The sequence below is a fragment of the Amblyomma americanum genome, chromosome 10, assembly GCF_052857255.1.
Source record: "Amblyomma americanum isolate KBUSLIRL-KWMA chromosome 10, ASM5285725v1, whole genome shotgun sequence".
Taxonomy (NCBI): domain Eukaryota; kingdom Metazoa; phylum Arthropoda; class Arachnida; order Ixodida; family Ixodidae; genus Amblyomma; species Amblyomma americanum.
This window is the reverse complement of record NC_135506.1, coordinates 63,437,613-63,462,319: the sequence shown is the minus strand read 5'-3', so window position 1 is coordinate 63,462,319 and position 24,707 is coordinate 63,437,613. Positions and strand designations below refer to the sequence as shown.

Genomic DNA, 24,707 nt, shown 5'->3' with positions numbered 1-24,707 from the left:
ATCGCACAGCATACGGGCGCCTTTTGCGTGTCGCCTCTATCGAAATGCGTCCGCCGCGGTTCTGGTTCGAACCTGGGAACTCCGGCTCAGTAACTGAGCGCCTCAACAACGGAGCCACTGCGGCGGGCTCACTTTTTGGTGGAAACCTCAATCCCGCCGTAAGGGAAGAGAGGAAGGTGAGAGCGGAAGAACATGTTGGTAACAGCGCTAAGACGGGACGGCAGAAAAAAAGATGCCGCCACCGTCTGGAAGACGTTGAAGTAACGACCGTTAGCTGTTTGGTTTACTAGGATTGATGTGAATGCGATTATAGTGAGGTACACCAATGGAAATACGAATTTGTATGATTATGACGTCATAGTACGTGGCGGCCTAAGTAGCCCGTCATCGTCGATTAATTAATGACGTCATCACTTAATTGGCAATATTGACAGACTTCTTGGATTTATAAGTGGCGTCACCAATCAATCACCAATTGGATATATCAATGACGTCACCAGTCAATCACCAATTCTATATATACTAATGACAGCACCAATCAATCACCAATTGGGTTCATGTATCGATTATGAATGCCGCCATCTTGAATTTCTCGGACTTGGAAAATTTCCCGCCGAAGGGACAGACAGACAGACAGAAAAACTTTATTCAGCAAGTGAGTTTTAGACCCAGCTGGGTCCCTGGGCCACTGCGCGGTCCCGCACTGCATCAAGTAGGTCATGCCGGGACATGACGTCGGCAGCCCGAGTCGCCGCAGCAAGCTGCGATGTCGGGTCTGCAGACATAAGCAGGACCTCCCAGTCCTCCCAGTAAGATGGTGGCAGATCCCAATAATAATAATAATAATAATAATTGGTTTTTGGGGAAAGGAAATGGCGCAGTATCTGTCTCACATCTCGGCCGACACCTGAACCGCGCCGTAAGGGAAGGAATAAAGGAGGGGGTGAAAGAAGAAAGAGGTGCCGTAGTGGAGGGCTCCGGAATAATTTCGACCACCCGGGGATCTTTAACGTGCTCTGACATCGCATAGCACACGGGCGCCTTAGCGTTTTGCCTCCATAAAACGCAGCCGCCTTTTTTTTTATGGAGGCAAAACGCTAAGGCGCCCGTGTGCTGTGTGATGTCAGTGCACGTTAAAGATCCCCAGGTGGTCAAAATTATTCCGGAAATCGAGAAACGTGATGAGCACGAGCTAACGCTCTTCAAACGCAACACAAGCGCTGACTGACAACTGGCGTCTTTGCGCTGTTGCCAACAGGATCGTGAACCAACAAGCCCAACTCACCACGCTTGTGAAGTGAAAGAAGACAGAGAGAAAGAGGTGCATTAGCGGTCGTCTCCGGATTAATTTCGACCAACTGGGGATCTTTGAGCTGCACTTACATATATTAGATGCCGCCGCCCGCGTCCTCTCTCACCGGGTATTCCCCTTCGACCCCGACGATCAGGAATTCGAATTCACTCCAGCTTACTCCTTCAAAGACATTGTTTTACTCTATCAATCTGGGCATGCCCTTTATCCCCGCCCGTGGAAAGGTCTCTCAAAGGCGGAGGAGCGGCTTCTGCTCCGCCTGTGCCCGGCAGCTCTCAAACACTTCGACCCTTCTTTCTCGGGCAGTTGTCCGCACTGTGTGGAGAGGTCTTTGGGCATCTACCACATCTGCCTCTTTTCGAGGCAATAAAAGTCTTTCACCACCACCACCAGAAAAAACTTACTTGCGCCCAAGTATACATCGCGATTTGTCGGTTATCGGAAAGGGCTAGGCGTCGTAACTGTGGCACTTTTCAGTGGAAACCCGGACTGTGAGGTAAGTGATGAAGAACAGATTGAAAGAAAAAGAGAAAAAGAATTTGGCTCTGGACTCGACCACTTATAATGTGCGCTGACAGCGCGCACCACAATGGCGTCTTGTGCGTTTCGCCTCCATTGAAACGGAGCCCATGGCCGGTATTGAACCTGCGTCCTCGGGATGAGCTGCCGAACGTTCTAACCACTGAACCACGATAATAATAATTGTTTTTTTTGGAAAGGAAATGACGCAGTATCTGTCTCATATATCGTTGGACACCTGAACCGCGCCTTAAGGGAATGGATAAGGGAGGGAGTGAAAGAAGAAAGGAAGAAAGAGGTGCCGTAGTGGAGGGCTCCGGAATAATTTCGACCACCTGGGGATCTTTAACGTGCACTGACATCGCACAGCACACGGGCGCCTTAGCGTTTTTCCTCCATAAAAACGCAGCCGCCGCGGTCGGGTTCGAACCCGGGAACTCCGGATCAGTAGCCGAGTGCCCTAACCACTGAGCCACCGCGGCGGGTGAACCACGATGGCGGGTTCACAATGCGGGTATTTATAGTGCCGCCTGAGATGGGAAATTTGAAAGGTTAGGGCGGTAGCGGTGAGGGTGGGACAGGGTAAAGGAGAAATCCTTTATAGGCTCATGACTCGTCAGCGGGGACATTCGTAGAAAAGCGTCACACTACAGCTGTCATTCAAACTGATGACGTCATAAAATAAAACAGAATAAAAAGCGAAAAATATTAAAAGTAAAAGAAATAAGACAAAAAGAAATGAAAAATAAAATGAAAAATGAAAACAGAAAGCTAACAAAAGGATAGAAATAAGAAAGAAAATAAAAAATAGAAAGAAAGAACATAAAAATAAAAGAACATAAAATTACAAATTTACAACGCATACTACCATCGTGGAAAGTAGCAGTAGTAATAGTGGTTTAATAAAGTGATAATAAAAAGGAAGGATAAGATATTTGCTAGCCCTGACATCTGTCATCGATACTGAAGAACCTGAGCTGGGGCAGCGGAAATAATGGATAGCAGGCAAAATGGAGAAATGAAATGAAAGAGGTGAGTGGACAGGAAGAGAGGATAGGGGGATAAGTATAACATACACAAACTATTTACACAATAAGAAATGTTTACAGGTTCCGCGTGTGATTAGTTCATGACGAAGCAACGTGGAAAAAACGCGCGTTCTAGAAACTTCCACGCTTTCGCATTGCTGCATGAAAGCAGACTTAATTTGGCCCTCAGAATTTTTTTTTGTAACCCGATATCACGAAAGCAAGTCCTTCATCCTGCACTCGAACGAACTAGACTGTGGGTGGAGTCGGTGACGCGTGACTGGCTTAGTCTATCCCCCACCACACCGTAAGCTAACGGCGGCAGAGGCGAGGGAATGGCGACAACTACAGACGAACACCTTTCCTAACCTACACAAGTACCACATCATCTTCCCCGACAGATATGACAGCAACTGCCCCTGGTGTGGCGGAATTCCAACAACATATCATGTAACATGGGGATACTCCGGTCCCAAGCCCCCCGAACTAGACAAACATCACTCCGAGGAACAGTGGGAGTCTGCCCTGCTCAGCTCTGACTTGGCGACGCAGCGAAAGCTGATATCCCAAGCAAGAGCAACTGCGGTGGACATTGGGGTCCTGAAATAAGGACTCCACCCAAAATCTGTATTTTCGCCTCTCTATCCTACCTTTTTGGAATACATGTTTTCTACTACTACTGGCTTAGAAGCACTTGTTTGTTAGCGGGGCTGCACTGGCTTGCCCCCGTAGCTCCCACAAGGCAAGCGAGACCCACGGAGATGGCGAAAGGCCCCGAGACAAAAGCACTTCACCGTAACGAATTGTGGGGAAAAAATACCACAGACCACCCAACATCCGCCAGCAAAGTGTGATGCCGGCAGCTTACATCTCGACTACATTTCCCCCATTATGTAGGTAAAAATATTTTCGGCCCGCAAGTGAACGCGTTTGTTTTCAGTTAAAACATACTACGCTGACAGCGAAGCCTTTACCCTTGAGAGATTTTCTTACAATGCTGTCGGTGCAAAATGAACCACCTCTTGACGGGAGCACGCCCAGGCACCCAAGTTTCACGGCGCGCTCTCTCGTCCGGATTCCTGCAAGTCGTGAGTTCCCGAATGGCCTCGAATAGCTAGGCTTTGTCAAAAGTTTACGGCAAAGAGGGTTTGCTTCCCTGCCGTATAGTGGGGCGCCTGTAGCATTAGTTTCAGTCCAACCCGCTGAAGGGGCCAGTGCCGAAAATCTTCTTACCTTCAGGGAGATTTATCACTAAGGATGCATTACAAGCCACACCGTGTGGATCAGAAACAAACCACTTGGGCTATAAACAAAGGGGTACGTATATATGTTCATAGGGCCTCTCCTATGTGGGCATATACAGGCACATATATCGTCCGTACGCTCGCTCTAAAAATGCATGTTCCGTCTCCTCCTATCCAACTGTACAACGTCTCGAGTAGCATGCGCTCATACTCGTGGTACCGGTCGCTCAAGACTTACATGCCCATCGCGCGAAGCCTTCCCGGAATTGGCACTTTCAACAGCGCACGCTGCGACGGCACGGCTATCCATCTTCGTCTTCTTCTTCTTCTTCACCCCAGGTATATGGCACATACCCACGCGGGAGGATTGGCCAAGGTGTAGTTGAATAAACAAAGAAGTTTCCATGGAAGATGACGACAAAATTGTAGCACCAATCGTGAATTACGAAAAATCAATGAATAAAAACAACAGAACAATATTGACAGTTAAATAACAGACAGCATTTTGGTGAAAAAAGAAGAGCTCGTAGAACTTTAAAAGAATTAGCACATGAACCTACTAGTTGCAATTATGTAATCGTGGAGAAACCCACAAACAGAACCGAATGCAAATCCCTTGGCGTTCGCACCAAACGATAATAATACTGGCAAAGATAAAGGGAGCCCTAACCTGGAGAGGGGGACCTCCAGGTAAATCTTTCTCTCAAGTGCGAACCTTGGAGAGTAGAGGAGAAAATGGTCTAAAGATTCAACTTTCCCACATGCGTCACATAGGTTCATCGGTGTCGGTGTCACATGAAACATACCCACATGGGGGGATTGGCCAAAATGTAGTGGCACAAACAAGGAAATTTCCATAGGAGATTACGACAAAATTTTAGCATCAAGCGTGAATTTTGAAAAACGTATCAATAAGAGCGACAGAAGACTATCTTTTTCGGCATCATCTTCGTTTATTCTAGTACTGGTGCGCGCCGGCAGTCAGGGGCTGGTCATGGCTAAAAAGGAACATGGACGCTAACATTTCAACTGATTATGAATTAAATGGCGCACACAATCACGCGCAGTAAAGCTTGTACAACGGACCACCGCAGAATGAGCAATTTATTCATACCAGTACGGATTTTTTTTTTTATGAACATGTATTCGATTTTCCGAACCCGTTGATCATAGTGCGATCGATAGCAACGTGCGATCGATAGATGGCGAGGAAGTTTGGGTGGTAGTCTATGAAACAAATTCTCCGCCACCCTGGCCAATCCCTCGCCGTGGGTATGTGCCATTAAGCATGAGGACATCATCATCATCACCAAATTCTCCGCCAAACACGAAGCGCAAAGGCACCTGTGTACTGTGTGATGTCAGTGCACGTTAAAGATCCCCAGGTGGTCGAAACTATTCCGGAACCGTCCACTATGGCACCTCTTCCTTCCTTTCTTTTCTCAGTCCCTCCTTTATCCCTTCCCTTACGGCGCAGCTCAGGTGTCCGTCGAGACGTGACAAATACTGCGCCATTTGTTTTATTAAAAAAACAATTTTCATTTTTTTTTCAAACATTGCCTCTGCGTTCGACTTAAGAGCGGTAGCTATGGGAGCTTAAAATGTTTACATCGATGCGCTCTGCAAACGTCGAGAGGACCAAATCCAAAAATCCGCGGATGTTTCTTTTCCGGAGACGTCCCTTGCATGGCGGGTGCGTTTCGATGGCGGCGAAACGCTAAGGCGCCCGTGTGCTGTGCGATGCCAGTGCACGTTAAAAATCCCCAGGCGGTCGAAAATTTTCCGGAGCACTCCACTATGACACCTCTTTCTTCCTTTCTTCTTTCACCCCCTTTTTTATCCGTTCCCTTTCGGCGCGGTTTAGGTGTGCGCCGAGACGTGACAAATACTGCGCCATTTGCTTTCTTTAAAAAAAACAAATTTTAATTTTTCTCAAACACTGCCTCAGCGTTCGACTTAAGAGCGGTAGCTATGGGAGCTTAAAGTGTTTACATCCATGCGCTCTGCAAACGTGGAGAAGACTAAATCAAACATGCGCGGGTGTTTCGTTTCCGGAAAAATCCCTTGGATGGTGGGTGCGTTTCGATGGAGGCGAAACGCTAAGGCGCCCGTGTGGTGTGCGATGTCAGTGCACGTTAAAGATCCCGAGGTGGTCGAAATCATTCCGGAGCTCTCCATTACGGCACCTCTTTCTTCCTTTCTTCTTTCACTGGTTCGAAACCTTCCGCAGCGGCTGCGTTTTTATGGAGGCAAAACGCTAAGGCGCCCATGTGCTGTGCGATGTCTGTGCACGTTAAAGATCCCCAGGTGGTCGAAATTATTTCGGAGCCCTCCACCAAGGCACCTCTCCCTTTCTTCTTTCACTCCCTTTTTTATTCTTCCCTTACGGCGCGGTTCAGGTGTCAGATACTGCGCCATTTCCTTCCCACAAAACCAATTATTATTATTATTATTCTTTCACTCCCTCCTTTATCCCTTTCCTTTCGGCGCGGTTCAGGTGTCCGCCGATGTGTGAGACAGATACTGCGCCATTTCCTTTCCCCCCAAACCAATTTTCATTTTATTTTATTTTGTTTATTCATTTCAATACCCTAAAAGCTCAATGCGGGCATTACATAGGGGTGATTCATCAAAGAAAACTTAACAAATATACAACACTGAATAAAAACGGCTGAAGGCAGAAATAAAAGAAATGGCTAGGAACAGGCACTTGAAATAATTCACATGTCGCAAATAATAATAATAATAATTGGTTTTTTGGGGAAAGGAAATGGCGCAGTATCTGTCTCATATATCGTTGGACACCTGAACCGCGCCGTAAGGGAAGGGATAAAGGAGGGAGTGAAAGAAGAAAGGAAGAATGAGGTCCCGTAGTGGAGGGCTCCGGAATAATTTCGACCACCTGGGGATCTTTAACGTGCACTGACATCGCACAGCACACGGGCGCCTTAGCGTTTTTCCTCCATAAAAACGAAGCCGCCGCGGTCGGGTTCGAACCCAGGAACTCCGGATCAGTAGTCGAGCGCCCTAACCACTGAGCCACCGCGGCGGGGCGGTCGCAAATCCCCACAAAACAAAACAACAAAAATCCCACCTTCAGAAGTTACAAAACATGGCATCTAATATTTTACGGAACGTTACGGCCGACACACACATACTGAAGCAAACGAAAAAAAAACGCTCATCATTCTCTACATTGAAATTTTATAAGTATGACCAAAGAGCTGTTTGAAATGCTGATGTTCCAGAGATAGCCGCAATGCTAAAAGGAAGCGCATCCCACTCTTCAAAAGACAAGACCAAAGGTGAGTATTTGTATTGTTCTGTCCGAGCGAAAATGGGTTTAGTCTTATTCATATGATCTACACGAGCCGATGTGTGCGGTGCCGGGAGAAGATGTCAACTTGCAAATGGTGTGTTGTTGCGGTAGAGGGTATGGAAAAAAGATAAACGGCTGAATTCTCTGCGCATGACTAGAGGCGGGAGATGAAGCGATATTTTCAGTGCTGTTACACTTTGATACCGAGAGTAACGGGAAAGTGTGAATCTAGCAGCCTTGTTTTGTATAGATTCCAACATGTTAATAAAATTGGTATAATGAGGGTTCCAGATCACTGACGCGTATTCTATTGCAGGCCTCATTAGCATGTTGAATGCGTGTGGTTTTGCGTCCTGGTTGGCTTTTCTTTAAGGCTTTAGTAGTGATCAGTTCAATATGAGTGCTCCAGGAGAAATTAGAGTTAAAATTTACACTTATAAGTGTAAATAGGTATTTTATTGACGCTGCAGTTTCAAAGATAGTCATTAGGACTCGTGTTAGCAGCGGATGTAAACTTGATATGTTTACTTTTATCTGCGTTAATTAATTGCCACCTGCCGCACCAATCAGTAAACTCATCAAGATCAGTCTGGAGAACAATGATGTCGCAAGGGCTCGATATTACTGGGTAAACTACACAGTCGTCTGTAAATAATCGTATTGTTGATGCTGTGTTCGACGTGATGTGATTAATATCACGAAAAGCAGTGGACCCAGAACCGAACCTTGAGGTACTCCTGAAGCAACACCTGTACGTCTTCATAAGAAGCTCCGTAACTTTATTGTCTGAAAGCGGTTTGTTAGAAATGCGTTAATCCACTGCGTAGTATGCTGATCCAGCTAATAATAATTGGTTTTTGGGGAAAGGAAATGGCGCAGTATCTGTCTCATATATCTTTGGACAAATGAGACAGATACTGCGCCATTTCCTTTCCCCAAAAACCAAGTATTATTACGTGCAGGTTGCGTATTTTTATCATCAGGCGATTATGAGGCACGCGATCCAAGGCTTTAGAGAAACCAATAAAGATGGAGTCAATGTAGAGGGAAGAGCTGATTACTTGATGAAGGTATTTTATGAAGGTCCGTTTGATGAAGGTCCGTTATTAACTCAAATAACTGTGTCTAATACGATAAATGTTTGCGGAAGTCATGCTGGTTGTTATGAAGCAAGTTGTTCTGGTTAAGATGAGTCATAATGTTAGTGTATGTTATGTGTTCGAGTACCTTGCAACATATCGAGGTTAGCGAAATTGGCCTGTAATTATTATGACTTGGTGATAGCGCGAGCGTGTATAAGGGGAGGGTAAGGTGCGTGTTTGGAGCCGCCTCCAAAGTGTCTGGTGATAATTGTCGAGGGAGGGATGGGGTGGGGGGTGCAGTCGACGCTCGGCTTTGCAGGCCTGCGTCAGTTCACTGAAGGAATGCATGCGCTCCCGTGAGAACCCCAGGTCGGAGGCCGCCGGTGCCCGGTTGAGAGAACCTCGTGCTAAAGCGTTGGCAGCCTCGTTTCCGGGATTCCCGGAGTGGGCAGGCACCCATATGAGCTCCATGCGGCGGGGCCGGTGTGCGGCGAGGGAGTTCAGTATGCGAAACGCAGGGACGTGAACTCTCCCGCGGGCGAAATTTAGTATGGCAGTTTTAGAGTCCGATAGTATATACCGGACCTCCGGGCGCTTGATGGCTAGAGCAATAGCGGCCTCTTCAGCCTCCTCCGAAGTGGCAGTGGGGGATATGTGAAGGGTAGCAATCGGTTGTAGGGAGGGGTTCGTGATGGCTACAACCGCGTCCTCGCCTGTGCATGCGGCATCCACCCACACGGCATCCGGTTCCATGCCATAGTGTTTGTGGAGCGCCCGTGCGCGAGCTCTGCGGCGGGGTTCGTGGTAGGTGGGGCGCATGTTTATGGGGAGAGTGAAAGAAGGAAAGGAAGAAAGAGGTGCCTCCGGAATAATTTCGACCACCTGGGGATCTAACATGCACTGACATCGCACAGCACACGGGCGCCTTAGCGTTCTGCCTCCATAAAAACGCAGCCGCCGCGATCGGGCTCGAACCCGGGAACTCAGGATCAGTAGCCGAACGATTAACCACTGAGCCACCGCGGCGGGTCAGAGAGAGAGAGAAATATCCGCGGCGAGGCGCGCTTTGTGACGTCATGTGCCTCCTGGGAGCACCGCCACGGCGAAATCGCATGTTCGCGGCCAGTAAAGCTTTCGCTTTAAAAATTAAGAGGTGCCGTAGTGGAGGTCTACGGAATAATTTAGATCACCTGGGGATCAGGAATGACATGACATAAGCGGGAATGACATAAGATGTGCTTTAAATGGACACATTTATGCTTCAAACTTTTTGTGAGCACTTTTGATGTAAAAAGTATGCGTGAACAGCGCAGTTGAGGGTTGGTTTGTACGCCGAAGCTATATATTAATTGTATACCCACATATTATTAGTGGTGGCTTCGCAAAACATCCAGTCTGTATAGACCGCCCGTAACCAGAACGTAAAAGTCTTCCAGGATGAGGCGCTCGGCTCCTATGACGGTTCGGCGCGGACTTGTCGATTCCATTTCATTTCGTTACGGTCTGGAAGCCTGTACCCTGGCTCACTTTTGACTTCGCTGATAAATGATACTCTCGGGCAATCGTTTCTTGCTGGCCAAGCCATTTCATGCTGTACTGACGTTTAAACGTGCGAAAAGGAAAATGATCAGCCGCCTGCCTTTAATTTCGGCAGCTTCGCGGGCATGAATTTTCACGTTCTCGTGGCTTCAATCGCTACCAAGCATCCCAGGAGCGCACGTCACATCCTCTCAGTAGCGAGACTTTCTCTCCGTGTCACGAGCGGGCAACTCCGGATTTTCGCATAGGGTCCCACGACTTTCTCTTTGGCAGCGACATTCTCCAAGGTCTACGTCAATAGGGAGAAACGTGTCCTGTAATCTCTGCACGGGAACGAAGGGTTCAGTTGCGGTGGTGGTAAACATTTATTGAATCTCTAAAAGAAGGTAAAGTTTGGGCCCAGGCCTTATGGCCCAAGTCTTCACAAATCTACTCGAAGCTCCTATTCCGGAGCCCCAGTGGCGTCTAGCGCTGCTCGCGCCCCGGCGACGAAGGTCCGTTGGGACTGTAAGAGGTCATGGCAGCTGAGCAGTGAGCTCATTAGCACGCGACACATGATGCTACCGTCATGAAAGCGTCAAGGTTGAGAGAGCGGGAAACTGCCACACGTCCGACGAACGCTGAGCGCTTTAAACTGTTCACGAAGAAAGCTTCGCGAAGTGCTCCCTGAGGATGAGTGGTCACGAATGCTGCAACCGAAGTCCAGAAGGACCACCCAATAATAAGCCACCTTGGTCACGTGATCACCAGTTGCGTCGCTCTCAACACCTATGATCACCTGGATCTCATTACCTTGGAGCGGGTGAATGCTGTATTTTCTTTCTTTTGCGACGTATTACGCCGAAGAATTAAGCCGACACGTTTTGCCCCAGAGGAAGCCGTGTACACAGCTGGTGCTGTAAAGCGTTTGCATGTGCAGGGTGGAAACTGACGGAAGCACTGTACGATACGTGTATAGAGATATATAGACGGGAGTTAATTGGGAAATGTCTCTTAGACGAGGAAGGAACCTGCTGCAGGACAGGTGGTATCGGGTAAATCTTGGATACAGGCACTTCTTTTTCTGGTAGATGTGATGTCTATATAGATAGTAAGGACAGTGTGCTCACACATGCAAGAATATTTTCAAATGTCAGACACATCTGTGCGCTTTTACATCCGCCGCGATGTTTCAACGGCTGTCACATTCCGCTGCTGAATATAGTCTCAACTTTTAATCCCTGCCAGGACGGCGGCATGCCGGCAGCGAAATGTCAAAAACTTTATATAATCGATTTTTGGAGAAAGGAAATGGCACAGTATCTGTCTCATATATCGATGGACACCTGAACCGCGCCGTAAGGGAAGGGATAAGAGAGGGAGTGAAAGAAAAAAGGAAGAGAGAAGTGCCGTAGTGGAGGGCTCCGGAATAATTTCGACCACCTGGGGATCTTTAACGTGCACAGACATTGCACAGCACACGGGCGCCTTAGCGTTTCGCCTCCATCGAAACGTAGCCGCCGCGGTCGGGTTCGAACCCGGGAACTCCGGGTCAGTAGCCGAGCGCCCTAACCACGGAGCCACCGCGGCGGGTTCAAAAACTTTCCTGTTTCTAGACATTGGGGTCAGATAGAGGATTCCCAAGAAGTCGGAATCAAGCTGGAGCGCTTTCTAGTAGTGTGCCTCAATGTCAACAAAGACTCTTCACTGTGGAAAACTACGGGAATTCGGCCTATAGCTCTGCTAGTTCGGCATAGCCAGCCATTCTGTGCAAAAGCAGTTCTTAACGGGAGAGAGTTTGTGAATACAATTTTTCATATATTGTAAGATTTTACACCAGAAATCAAAACATACACAGATCTCTCGTCGGCAGGCTTGCCTTTTGTTTAACGTTTTTGCTATCGTCAAAAGCGTTTCTCATTGGTTTTTTTATGGCAGTCTTAACTGCTCGATGCGACCGATGAAAAAACTTGAAAAGAAAAACCTTGTTACACAGTGGAAGAATGGGCCATTACCTTCAATATTTACATATTAATACCTTACAATTTTCCACTATTAAACATTTTTGTAAAAGAATGTTGGACATATGTGAGCAACATGGAAGGCATGCGTCGAGGATGTAAAGGAAAACGTTTGTTCTTTTGAAGACGAAGTTAATTAAACCGAAGAAACAAATGCAGCTGATGTCCTGCTGTAACTGACGTTCTACTTACACATACTTGTTACAAGTTCTCACCATTACGGCATCGTCCTCGGCCAAACACTCAGAACACAGCATAAAACTGCTTAGCAGACAATGTTTACAGCGTAAGCCTACCGGAATCAACTGTAACATCCGTCTTACGTAGGCTGTGAATGAAGGCACTTAAATGTCACTATTCCCCTCTTCTCTGAAATCACGCTCTGTGTAGCGTAATAAAAATTGGCAGTCGTTTAACTTTGCAAACCCTGGAATTCAGCGGAAAGCCACCACGCTTGCTAAGCGTCTGAGGCTCGTCCATGGCAGCTCCGCTACACGCTCGCGACAGCCGTTCTATATAGTGTACCCACACGACCACGTGGCTACGACGTGGTATCACATGGTCTTACGACACCCACATCGGATGTCATCACGTGGCTTCACATCACCCCATAGGATGTTCTTAAGGCCAAAGGTCAACCCGAAGGTCACCCAGTGCCAATGGTAAAAGGCCAACTGATGATCATGGTCAAGGTCAGGAGTCAAGCATCCGACCCCATAACTGTGCCACATATGGTCATATTTTCCTATGCTTGGTTGGGCTGAAGGTCGTTCAAGACCGTTGTGCCGCCTACCCGAAGCCGCTCTACGTAGCGTAGTGAAGCTTTTCGCTTCAAAAAGTAAGGTAAAACAAAACCTGCCTTCTCGCCTACACATGGCTGTAAGAGGAAGCCGCTGCGGTGGCTGAGTGGTTATGGCGCTCGGCTGCTGGCCCGAAAGACGCGGGTTCGATCCCGGCCGCGGCGGTCGAATTTCGATGGAGACGAAATTCTAGAGGCCCGTGTACTGTGCGATGTCAGTGCACGTTGAAGAACCCCAGGTGGTCGAAATTTCCGGAGCCCTTCACTACGGCGTCCCTCATAGCCTGAGTCGCTTTGGGACGTTAAAGCCCCATAAACCAAACATGGTTGTAAGAATGCTGAAGTCGAGATAACCTCAAAAAGCACAAGGCTTTGTGTATGCATGAGAGACGAAGCCATTGAGTCGCCTTTTGAACTTATTTTTCTGCAATGGACTGCCAGCCTTACGCAGGAAAGTACGCTAGAAAAAGCAATTAATATGCATTCCGCCCCCAAAAACGAATGCAGGTGTTCGCATAGCGTGGGATGTCGAGCCACTTTATGTGTATAACCAATATGCTTAAAGGGCAACGGCAGAGGCTTAGAATTCGATGAGTTTAAAAGGGTCGAATGTGTGAAGCATGCAGGTAAAGCCTGCGAAATCGTTTTGCCCGAACATTTGAAATGGTGACGTAATCGCCGAATAAAGCGGCGTCGCATTCACGCTTCTCTGCACTGCACAGGGACGGGCAGAGGCCCGGTGATGACGTCACGTACGACGGCGCTGCGCTTCTAGCGAAGAAATGGTTGTGTCATGGAAGAAAACCAACCCCATCGAAGATGAAGCTCACGCACCTTGTTTGCGGCATCGGACGTCCCGGGTTCGAACCCGACCGCGGCGGCTGCGTTTTTATGGAGGAAAAACGTTAAGGCGCCCGTGTGCTGTGCGATGTCAGTGCACGTTAAAGATCCCCAGGTGGTCGAAATTATTCCGGAGCCCTCCACTACGGCACCTGTTCTTCCTTTCTTCTTTCACTCCCTCCTTTATCCCTTCCCGTACGGCGCGGTTCAGGTGTCCAAAGATAAATGAGACAGATACTGCGCCATTTCCTTTCCCCAAAAACCAATTATTATTATTATTATTATTATAAGCATAGAAGCATATGCAGGCGAAGGCAGCGGACATCTGAAATTTCGCCGACAATGGCGTCACTACGAGTTTCCTTGCATTCTTGAACGCAGTAAAGAGAAGACTGAACATCTTCGCGGTTTTAATCGACGATTAGGTCACCATTTTAAATGCTAGTGCGAAAATACATTGCATGCTTTAATAGCAGGCGGAGCCCTCCACTACGGCACCTCTTTCTTCCTTTGACTTTCACTCCCTCCTTTATCCCTTCCCTTACGGCGCGGTTCAGGTGTACATCGATATATGAGACAGATACTGCGCCATTTCCTTTCACCAAGAGCAATTATTATTATTATTATTATTATTATTACTATTATTATTATTATTATTATTATTATTATTATTATTACTATTAATAGCACCTTCAATGATTCCAATTCTTGAATACCCTCGAATTCAAAAAAGACCATTTCAGCGTCTTGAGGAAACACTTTTTGTAGCGATAGCTATATTACGGTAGCATTTCGAGCCTTCAGCGTGGCGGTGGCACGTGACCGTGGCTGCGCCGCCACCGCCACGTGGTCGCGTGTTTGGTCACGTGACAAGCCACGTGTTGCGGAGCAGCTGCTGCTGCCGGCGGCGCGGCGCGCAGGCGGAACCGAGCTGCCACAGCTGTGCGCATGCGCCGTGTCAAGTGGGACGAAGATGAAGACGGAACGCCCAGCGAAACGGAGCGGCGAAAGACTGACTTTGCAATTTCACTGAGCAAGTTTCACTCGGCCAGCTGTAGCTATCGCGTCAATCCAGGTTTAACCAGAGCTAAACCACCGCCATTTTTTTTAAAGAACACGCAAAAGCATATATTAGTGAATCATGGAAATATTTATCAGTATTGCGGTGTACTTTGTGCATTGGTAAAGACATTATTCAGTTTTTAGCACCTTTGTTGCATAAAATAAGAAAAAGATATAAACAAAAATTTCAAAGCAGTATTTAAATTACGAGAAAAAAATATTCAGATAAGCAGGCATGGTTCTGGCAACATAGTTACAAATCATCTTTCTGGCAACGGGAATTTAAACAAATATTGATGAAGAAACAAAAGTGAAATGAAAATTGGTTGGTGGGGAAAGGAAATGGCGCAGTACCTGTCTGACATCTCGCGGACACCTGAACCGCGCCGTAAGGTGGTAGTGGTTTTATTAAAAATAATAGTAAAAAGGAAGGAAAAGATTTTTGCTAGCCCTGGCATCTGCCATCGATACTGAAGCACCTGAGCTGGGGCAGCGGAAATAAAGGATAGCAGGCAGAATGGAGAAATGAAATGAAAGAGGTGAGGGGACAGGAAGAGAGGATAGGGGAAAAGTAATATGTACAAACTATTTACACAATAATGTGTCCAGGTTGTGCGCGTCATTTGTTAATTTTGGAGGAATTAAAACATGCGCACAGCACTGTGTTTGCTACAACTCGAGTGGGGCGTCCAGTTATTAATCGTTCAAGGTAGAACTCGTGGAGCGTTCGGTCACTGCGTGTAGCTACCTGACCGAGAACAGACGGGACGTCAAGCCCGTGTATTCGAGGAATGCACAGAGGCTCACCAAAGTTCGCTCACGAGTGCGCGCACTGCCCTGCGGCCACAATAGCGTCTTGATGGAGTCTGGTAGTATGCCCTGTGCCCTATAGGCCGCGAGCATATCGCGACGAGCATCGGCGAACGCGGCACAGTGAAGGAGCAGGTGTTCTAGTGTCTCCACTGCACCGAATACGTCACACACATCACTCGTCGCGATTCCGTGACGCTCCCGTCGTTCCCCGGGCCACACGCAGCCAATGCGCGCGCGGAGGATCATTGCACGTTGTGACCGTGTAAGTGCGCGAAAGCCGGTGATACTGTCGATGCGCTCACCTCCTGTGATGCGTGGGTCGGGGTGCTGCTTTCGGAGATGGTCGTGGATGGTCGCACGCACGTCCTCTAGCGCAAGGGGCAGATCGCTGGCAGGTAGTTGATGTGCAGCGGTCGCGAGGTCGTCAGCTTCTTCGTAAGGGAAGGGATAAATGAGGGAATGAAAGAAGAAAGGAAGAGAGAGGTGTCGTAGTGGAGGGCTCCGGAATAATTTCGACCACCTGGGGATCTTTAACGTTCACTGGCATCGCACAGCACGAGGGCGCCTTAGCGTTTCGCCTCCATCGAAACGCAGTCGCCGCGGTCGGCTTCGAACCCGGGAACTCCGGATCCTGGACCAGAAGGATTGAGCTTGTGTATCTGAGAGAAAGCAACCAGTCTAAATACTGTGTAGGCAGCATTGAGAAAACTGCGTGTTACTCTGCCGATCATCGGGCACTGTTTAGCTCTGTCAAAACAGTTGAATAAATAAACAATGTGTTTCACCGAATATTTCTTCAATGCTTAACATTTTAGTCACACCCCTGCGGCGTTGGCATCGAGGCTCCCTAGCTTCTTGCCTGCGGAGTTCGTCTCCTTGACGCTTGAACCGTTTCACACTGCCTTACTCCGATCGTACTGTAGCGTTGGTATTCGATGGTGCTGTCCGCCTTTGCAGTTGTGCAAGATTGCTATGCTCCCATTGCCTCTGCGGTGGTAGCGTATACTTTCGTGAGCACCCCGTCTTGTTGTTGACGCAGACGCGGTCGCCTCGCGGGCCGCAGATGTGGATGTTGACGCCGTTTCATAATATTCCATCAGACACACCGTAGACAAGAGCGTCTGAAGAAACGTTACCTCTAGTAAGGTGGGTGTGAAGAGAAAAAGACGCGTGGTGCCGCGCATGGCTGCGCCCACCATGGGACTAGGAAGACGCTTTTGTTGAAGCATGAGCAGCTTCGACGGTAACGGAACTTGTAGGCACCAGGGGGGCAGACGAAAAGTTTAGCGAAATGTCGTGTAGGTTCGCCTCCGTGTTCTCCACCCGTTCTGGCACCAAGGTCAGCCGCGGCCCACTGACAGCGACAGTTAATTGCATTTCATGCTCAAAATAGCCGGTACATTAATCGGAAATGCAGCGATGTCTTAGAGGAAGAGCATCCGCCTCGCGTGCAACGAGACCGCGGTTCGAATCCCTTTCGCACTGCAATTATCCACCGTATCAAAAATGCCATGCGCCGATGGATTTGAATAACCAGGCCTTGGGTGCGGCCTCATCACGGTAACCAGAACAGAATATACACCCTCTCATCAGAACAGGGTTTGGACACCCTGGCATAGTATTTGGCCACTAGTTCCTGTATGAACACACCAATTAACCCCGGTCCTCAGTCCCCAGCGGATGCGGAGTAATTTGCCATGACTGTGGTTAGACCCTGTGACGCAGCGGAGGGTCAAATATTATCCAGTCAGGCTAGCCTAGTGTGATCTTTGAGGAAGTAGCGGGTATTCAATAGGATGTCATAGGGCTTAGTGAGGTTAAGAGGACAAATGAAGCATAAGCAGTGAAAAGGCCGGCACATACTGTGATACTGTGGTTTAGAGGACCGCCGATAACTGTATGCACGGAATTCATCATCGATCAGGATGTGGCTGGCAACGTAGAGGAGTTTTACAGTAATAACTAGAGGGTGGTAGCTGTCATAATTGGGCTTTGAAGGCCATGCAGGAATACGCGCTTACAGCCGCCCGTGATGACCAGGTCGTTGAAAGCTTCTATGAAATCGTGGAATCAGCAGGGAACAAAGTAAAATCAAAGTACACTGTACTGATGGGAGACTTCAACGCAAAGGTAGGCAAGAAGCAGGCCTGACGAAGCATTGGGAGATTATGCCATAGTTAATGGAATAAAAGGGAGGAGTTACTAGTAGAGTTCGTAGAGGGAAAAATTTTTACGAACCGTGAATACATTCTTCTGCAAACGGATAGCCAGATGTGAATGTGGAAGAGTGCGTACGGTGAAACTAAAAATGAAATTAACTTCATATTGCGCGCATATATATCCTGGCTTCGGCCAGGATGTGGACGTGCTCAGTCAGACGTGACCACAGGATGGTGAGGTCTCAAATTAGTCTAGACCTGAAAATAGAAAGGAGGAAACTAGTGAAGAAGCAACTCATCAGAGAGTTAGCGACAAGAGATAATTATGATAGGTTTTGGCGGAAAGGAAATGGCGCAGTATCTGTCTCATATATCGTTGGAAACCTGAACCGCGCCGTAAGGGAAGGGATAAAGGAGAGAGTGACAGAAGAAAGGACGAGAGAGGTGGCGTAGTGAAGGGCTCCGGAATAATTTCGACCACCTGGGGATCTTTAACGTGCACTGACATCGCACCTCACACGGGCGCCTTAGCGTTTTGCCTTCATAAAAACGCAGCCGCCGCGGTCGGGTTCGAACCCGGGAACTCCGGAACAGTAGCCGAGCGCGCTAACCACTGAGCCACCGCGGCGGGTCCGGCAAGAGAGAACGTACAGGAATTTAGGATCTTGCTGCGGAACAGACACCCCTCTTTAACGACGACCATAGTGCTCAAGCAATCAACAATAACCTGACTGATGTCATTACGTTGTGCGCAATGGAAGTAGTAAGTAGGGAAACTAGTTAGGATACTGTTAAGATCCCTCAAGAGACAAAAGATCCTATTAAGAAACGTTAAAGTGTGAAAGCCTCTAACCCCATAGACAGAACAGAGCTCTCAGACCTGTCAAACGAAATCATAAGCGCACGGTATAACCAACCAATGGAAACGTAATATGCAGAACGTGGAGCACGCTCTAAAGAACGAAGGTTTCCTAAAATTGGTCAAACGGAAACTAAGCGTAACCAAAAAACATGTACTGGCTAAGACATAAGAAGGGCGATGTTATAACCAATATAGATAACATAGTTAATGGGACAGTCTAATCACCATTGTCCAGTAAACTTTTTTTGCTACTATTGAAGGCTCAAAGGAATACTCGTCACATGCGCTGATAAATACAACAATTGAAGGCCTACCTTTTCCGTATTGTAGCCTCGCCTTCTAATGGTAGGCAACGGCTGCGAACCCTGACGTAGAGGACACGAAATATAGTCACCACGGTGACTCTTTGCAGCACTGTAAACAAACGACTGCCGTGCCGCCTAGGTATTCAGGATTATGAGCTAAACTATTAGTGAGATGCACAGGCTTTATTAAAACTATATTTGAGATCACTGATGTGGTTTTAAAAATTATATCAACAAATGAATACAGGTGATGTCTATCACAGGTTAATGTTAATGTTAATTGGTTTTTGGGGAAAGGAAAATGGCACAGTATCTGTCTCGATATCCTTGGGCACCTGAACCGCGCCGTAAGGGAAGGGATATAGGACGGAGTCAAAGAAGAAAGGAAGAAAGAGGTGCCGCAGTGGAAGGCTCCGGAATAATTTCGACCACCTGGGGATCTTTAACGTGCACTGACACCGCACAGCACACGGGCGCCTTAGCGTTTCGCCTCCATCGAAACGCAGCCGCCGCGGTCGGGTTCGGACCCGGGAACTCCGGATCAGCAGCCGAGCGCCCTAACCACTATCACAGGTGTCAGGAATTGCTTTCCCTGCAGAAGCAGGGCTGGCGATGGCAGCGCGTTTACAAGTATAACGACGGCGTCTCTTGTGTAATTTATTTTTCTAAAATATTTTAAAAGATTATTAAGCAAGCTTAAAAAAAAGGAGCCGTTTTACATTGAAAGAGTGTAAAGCGGGCGGCCTTAAGGTGATACTAGCCAAAATAACTGTCGACGCTGAGGCATTGTCATAAAAAGGGGTCTGCTTTGTTAGCTGCAATAAGAGAACACATTGTGGCGCTACCATCCGCTCAGATGTCACTTTCTTTGCCGATTGAAAATACCAATTCCCGCTTAAACCGTGAGTTTATCTCTCGTTATTGTCGTTATGGGGTGAGCATATGTCAGAATACGCCTGTATTATTGCACTCGTCTCCGAGAATAGACTGCTCCTCTAAGGCAGCCAAGGAGTTCTGCATAGATAGCTGTGGAGTAGCCGAAATATCCAGGACGATAATAGAGACCTCAAGCACAACGAGAAACGCGCTGCCATTAGTGATACCGAGTGTGGGCGACACACCTGCGCATACGCAATTTTTGCCGCGTGTGACCACCATACCAGATGGCACCTTTAAAGTGCAACACTTAAGCGCCCGTTCGTGCATTGAGCCGCATCGCCGCCGCTGGTCTAGCCGAGCCAAACATTAAATAATTAAATACACTAAAATAAACATTGCCGAGACAAGGATTTGAACTCGCGGCGCCGAGAACAAATCAGCTTCGTTGGCCACAGAACAAGAGTACCAGGCTATAGCCGTAGCCGACCACGCCTCTTGCAACACTCTCGAGCTGTGCAATTGCACATCGTCATCTTTGTCAATTAATAGTGCTATCGAACTAATACGCACATTGTCGAGCGCTGTGCATTGCACATCGTCATGAACTAATGCTACTATCGAACTAATATAGTCTCCAGACGTGCAGACGGCTCAGCAAGGCCAAACGACGAGCCTACAAAGCCTGAGACACCGACAGAGCTGCGCTCAAATTTCGCATTAGGGGTTAGGGAGAATCGTAATTACTCCGCCGCGGTGACTCGGTGGTTAGAGCGCTCGGCTACTGATCCGGAGTAACCGGGTTAGAACCCGACCGCGGAGGCAGCGTTTCGATGGAAGCGAAACGCTAAGACGCCCGTGTGCTGCGCGATGTCAGTGCACGTTAAAGATCCCCAGGTGGTCGAAATTATTCCGGAGCCCTCCACTACGGCACCTATTTCTTCCTTTCCTCTCAGTCCCCCATGATCCCTTCCCTTACGGCGCGCTTTAGGTGTCTAACAATATGTGAGACAGATACTGCGCCATTTCCCCCCAAACCAATTTCATTTCATTTCTGTTCATTTCTGGACGATAACGAGAGATAACGAGATAAGAGGGGTCGTACACAGCAGGCCAAGCGTTATTTTTTCGGTACTCAGACACGCTCCTCAGGTTTTCCTGCTGTGGAAATGACATCTTACCCAAAATTTGGTAGTCCCGTCACACAAGAAAAAGAAAAGAAACCGTACACGTCGTACCTGAGAAGTCTGAGCAGCGTTCCTCAAACATCCAGCGTGAGCTGCGGCTAGCATAACTCTGCCGCGAAGCTAGTGAGGACACCTTGCCTCGACGGCCCTGTCGTCGTCATTGTTTGGCTGTTAGAGCGGCGCAGGTGGGCGCATACCGGCGCGTGACAGATGTGTCGATGAAAAGGCAACTCCTCACCCCTTGTGCGACAAACGGAAGCTTGGCGGCGCCCGGTCGCCGGAGGAGCATAAAGGCCTTGCTCGTCAAAACAGTGCAACAACGCTGATGAAGCTAGACCTGGCGCCTTGCGGTCGGAGCCCGAAGCGACAAAGCAGTTCACTCTTGGGAACGTTTTTGATTCGCCAGCGCTCGTAAGCCTCTTTGTTTACAGGCGCGAAAACAGACGCAACACAAGGCAGAAGGACGGGACGGAGCACCTGTGTTGTGTCTGTTTTCGCTCCTGTAACCAAAGATGTACAGTAAATAACCAATATGGCCAGCAAGACGCTCTTTTAAACGCTCGTAAGCTTTGACCAATCATGACAGCCAGTGTAGCAGATAGCTCAAGCGCTATTTCTGGCTGAATGCCGTTCTTTGTCACCGACTTGTGAGGTCCGAAAGTGGCGCTGGTGCGGCGCGGAGATACATTGAGAGCCGGAAAGCGCGGGATTGTTTCGGTGGCGCACGGGATTACTTCTTTTTCACACGGCGGTGAAGAAAACGAACGATAGAAATTAACCAAAGGATATGCCCTGAAATCAGTGTGCGATTACATTTACGACTATATAATTATATCAGGTAGATTGCTCTGCTATAATTGGAATTCACTGCTTTTTCGTTTCCGTTCTTTTTTTTTTGTACAAATTCTAGTATAAGGCACAAAATTATCCAAATACTCTGCTCCTTGTCCATGAGTGCGTTCGTATCCACAATGCACCATGGCCAATCCCCCCACCGTTGGCATGTGACATTAAGCCTGATTACATCATCATCACCATCATCATCATAAATTCGCAAAGGCACACCATCGTGTGGCTGTAGGTGGACATGGTGCCATGCTGCGTGGTGCGATTGATGACCTCCATTCTACCACGGTGCGTTGTGAAATCACGGTCGTGTGAAGTGATTTCATTTTTGCTTACGCTTCTCGTTAGCGTCAACGTTGAAAAACACACCCCTGATGTACTTGTAATGACTCTAGAACAGCCAGCCCTCTCCCCTAATGCGAATGGCATTTCTGCGGCAAGCTCTGCCCAAACCGCTCGTCAGGAAGTTTTGCACACGAATTGAAGGGGTTGAACTCTTTTTGCTAGTGTTCAGACGGGTTCCTGGAGGACATTGGGTAAGCGTACCCCGATCTGCTAACGAAGGAAGCAGAGTACTTATTTCGAACCTCCAATCCAACCCGCCCTATTCGCACTTCACCACACGATGCGGGGTGTGGCCCTGTGGAGGTGGCCGTGAAAGAACACAGGAGGATTCCATCGATTTTTTTTTCTTCTGAACAAAATAGACGATGTGCTAATCTGCTTGAACGTCTGACGCTTATAAAAATGGTCTATAGACTGTCTATAGGCCTACAGACGAAAGTCTACTAAAAGTGTCTGGTCATAATTCTATAGATTGCGTACAGACCTCTATAGCATCTCTATTGCTTATAGACTAGCTATAAAATTGTCTATAGAGAGTCTATAGATGTTAGACAAAAGGCTATGGGAAGTTTATGGACTATCTAAAGTAATTTTCTTAAGGGAAAACTGCGCTTGCTGTTTCCGATCGGCATATTGATTCGCTCGAACTGATGAATCGTCTGCTACGCGTGCTTCCTTGATACCGGTGAAGCGCTCTTGAAAATCTTGAGTTGAATTTCAAAAGCCCAGCCTCAGCCGCTGGGCTGCTTATGCTGATCATCTGTCATGAAATGCAGCTCCGTTGTTGTAGTTTAGTCAGCGCCAGCATTGCTAAGCATAACTGCTTCGCTTGCCATTACAGCTTCGCTTGAAATTTAGCACTCCAGCCAAAGACGGCAAGAATCGGCTCTGGGATGGGTAAGCCATACACTGGCAGGTTTTCGTTGTACTGCACAGATTTACAACTGTGTTGAAGCATCGCTGTTTCATTTTGAAGAGGATGAAAAATTCGCCTCGTCGAGGAACGCGTGCGGTATGTTCACCCACTACCTTGCATGGTTGTTTTGCGTCGTACATTCATATTTAAAGCGTTGGCCTGAAGCCAGCTATAGTGGTATGGAAAATGATACATTCGTGCGCGCCGGCGTCAGCAGCTGCTTTCACTGCGCCGTAACAACACACGGCTGTCGGGCAGCTGCGTTGCCAACCCTGTGACTATAAATAAAATGCACGTGCGATGCTTTAATAGTTTCCTGTTTGTCCACGATTTTCAACGCCAACGTTAAAGAGCCCGGCGCAGTTCGCACTGTCGATTCGGATGAAACTGTGTCTGGATGAGATATTTTCTTAACACAGGGCGTCTTGTTTAATATAACGCAAGCGAAGGCGTCCGGAGTATTTTTCTTTCAGACGCCTATACTTCCTAAATTATAGCAGCCTTCCTTGAGGACAAGAGGGGCGCCCCTGAGTTGGAGAAGGGGCCTACAGCAGTTGCTGAGGGGGCTCTGCGTGGAGGATTCCGACACTTGGCTGGACACCCAAAGCTGGACAATGGGAAACTTACTTTGTCGCGGAGCCAGGTGCTGCCGCTTAATTGCCACACTCACAATAAAACCGGGCTGTTTTCAAAGCGTACCCGATACGTGTCCTACGTTTTGTGGATTTGCGTCCCTCTGCTTAGCCTAATAGACATTACAAACTTTTTGCAAATAACTGCATTCTCTTTTAAGTCGATGATACCAGAAAAAAAAAACAGAACAAAAGGAACCTTCACACATCAGCTTTCAAGCTTCATATTACATCACAAGGACGCATCGACCCTCATGAGATGCAGGCGCGATGGCATGACGTCAGTGCCGTACAGTACGTGCCCACGTGCCTCCTTGCGACGACTGCGCAGCCATCAGTGTTTTTGATGGCGTTTATAAAAATAAACACTACGGTGAGAACTAAACTGCAGAAGTAGAGAACTAAGCAGTAATCGGCGCATGGTTGCCTTTCAGTGCGTCTGTACGCAATGGGCTCAGTGGTCGAGGTTACCTAGCTGAAGCTAATTGAGTGCCCGTTGTTGCGGCATGGATTAATGTCACGGAGTAATGAAAGGTCATTTCAGTCGGACTGCACGGTTGAGCAACAACGCGTATGCCAGCCTGAAGAATCCCGCTCGTCTGTTCTGTCGTTCAGTGAAGCATGTCTCTATCTCTCAACGCCGGAATGAGTTGCGCTGTCGGAGGGTTGACAAATGCAGGAAATTGGCCCATTTTGATCACAAACAGCAGAGCTTCTTCTGCGTGTGGTAATTTGCAAACATCGCTTGTGAAAAGTTTGAGCAGACAACGTAAGCTGTTAACGGGTCGGCGCCCTTAACATACCTCGCATTGCGTTTGTTTTCATTTAACGTTCTCGCGCAGTACAAAAAAATAATAAACATGTAGCTAAAACGCACCTTATTCCCGCGCGCATCGTACATCCTCACTGAGCGCATAGCTGCACACAACAGTGCGTTGGAGGTGCACCCGCCACACCATGGGGAAAGGAAAATTCAGGAGAGGCCCTTCCCATAGAACAACATGGGAGAAAAGTGTGGCGGA

At 47.9% G+C, this 24,707-nt stretch overlaps 1 protein-coding gene across 7 annotated transcripts in view; it reads right to left on the bottom strand.

The window, feature by feature from the left end:
- The window catches only part of LOC144107866 (CMP-sialic acid transporter-like), a 112,146-nt gene that overhangs the window by 12,576 nt on the left and 74,863 nt on the right, over positions 1–24,707 (bottom strand). The window contains exon 1 of one of the 7 annotated variants that reach the window (XM_077641082.1): positions 24,563–24,645. The exons of 4 other annotated variants lie outside the window; for them this stretch is intronic. In XM_077641082.1, the coding sequence (XP_077497208.1) occupies positions 24,563–24,601 (39 nt within the window). In that variant the 5' untranslated portion in view covers positions 24,602–24,645. Of the gene's footprint in view, positions 1–4,341; positions 4,458–20,997; positions 21,144–24,562; positions 24,646–24,707 lie in introns of those variants that run through there. 2 more of the 7 variants (XM_077641080.1, XM_077641079.1) reach the window with 2 other exon arrangements.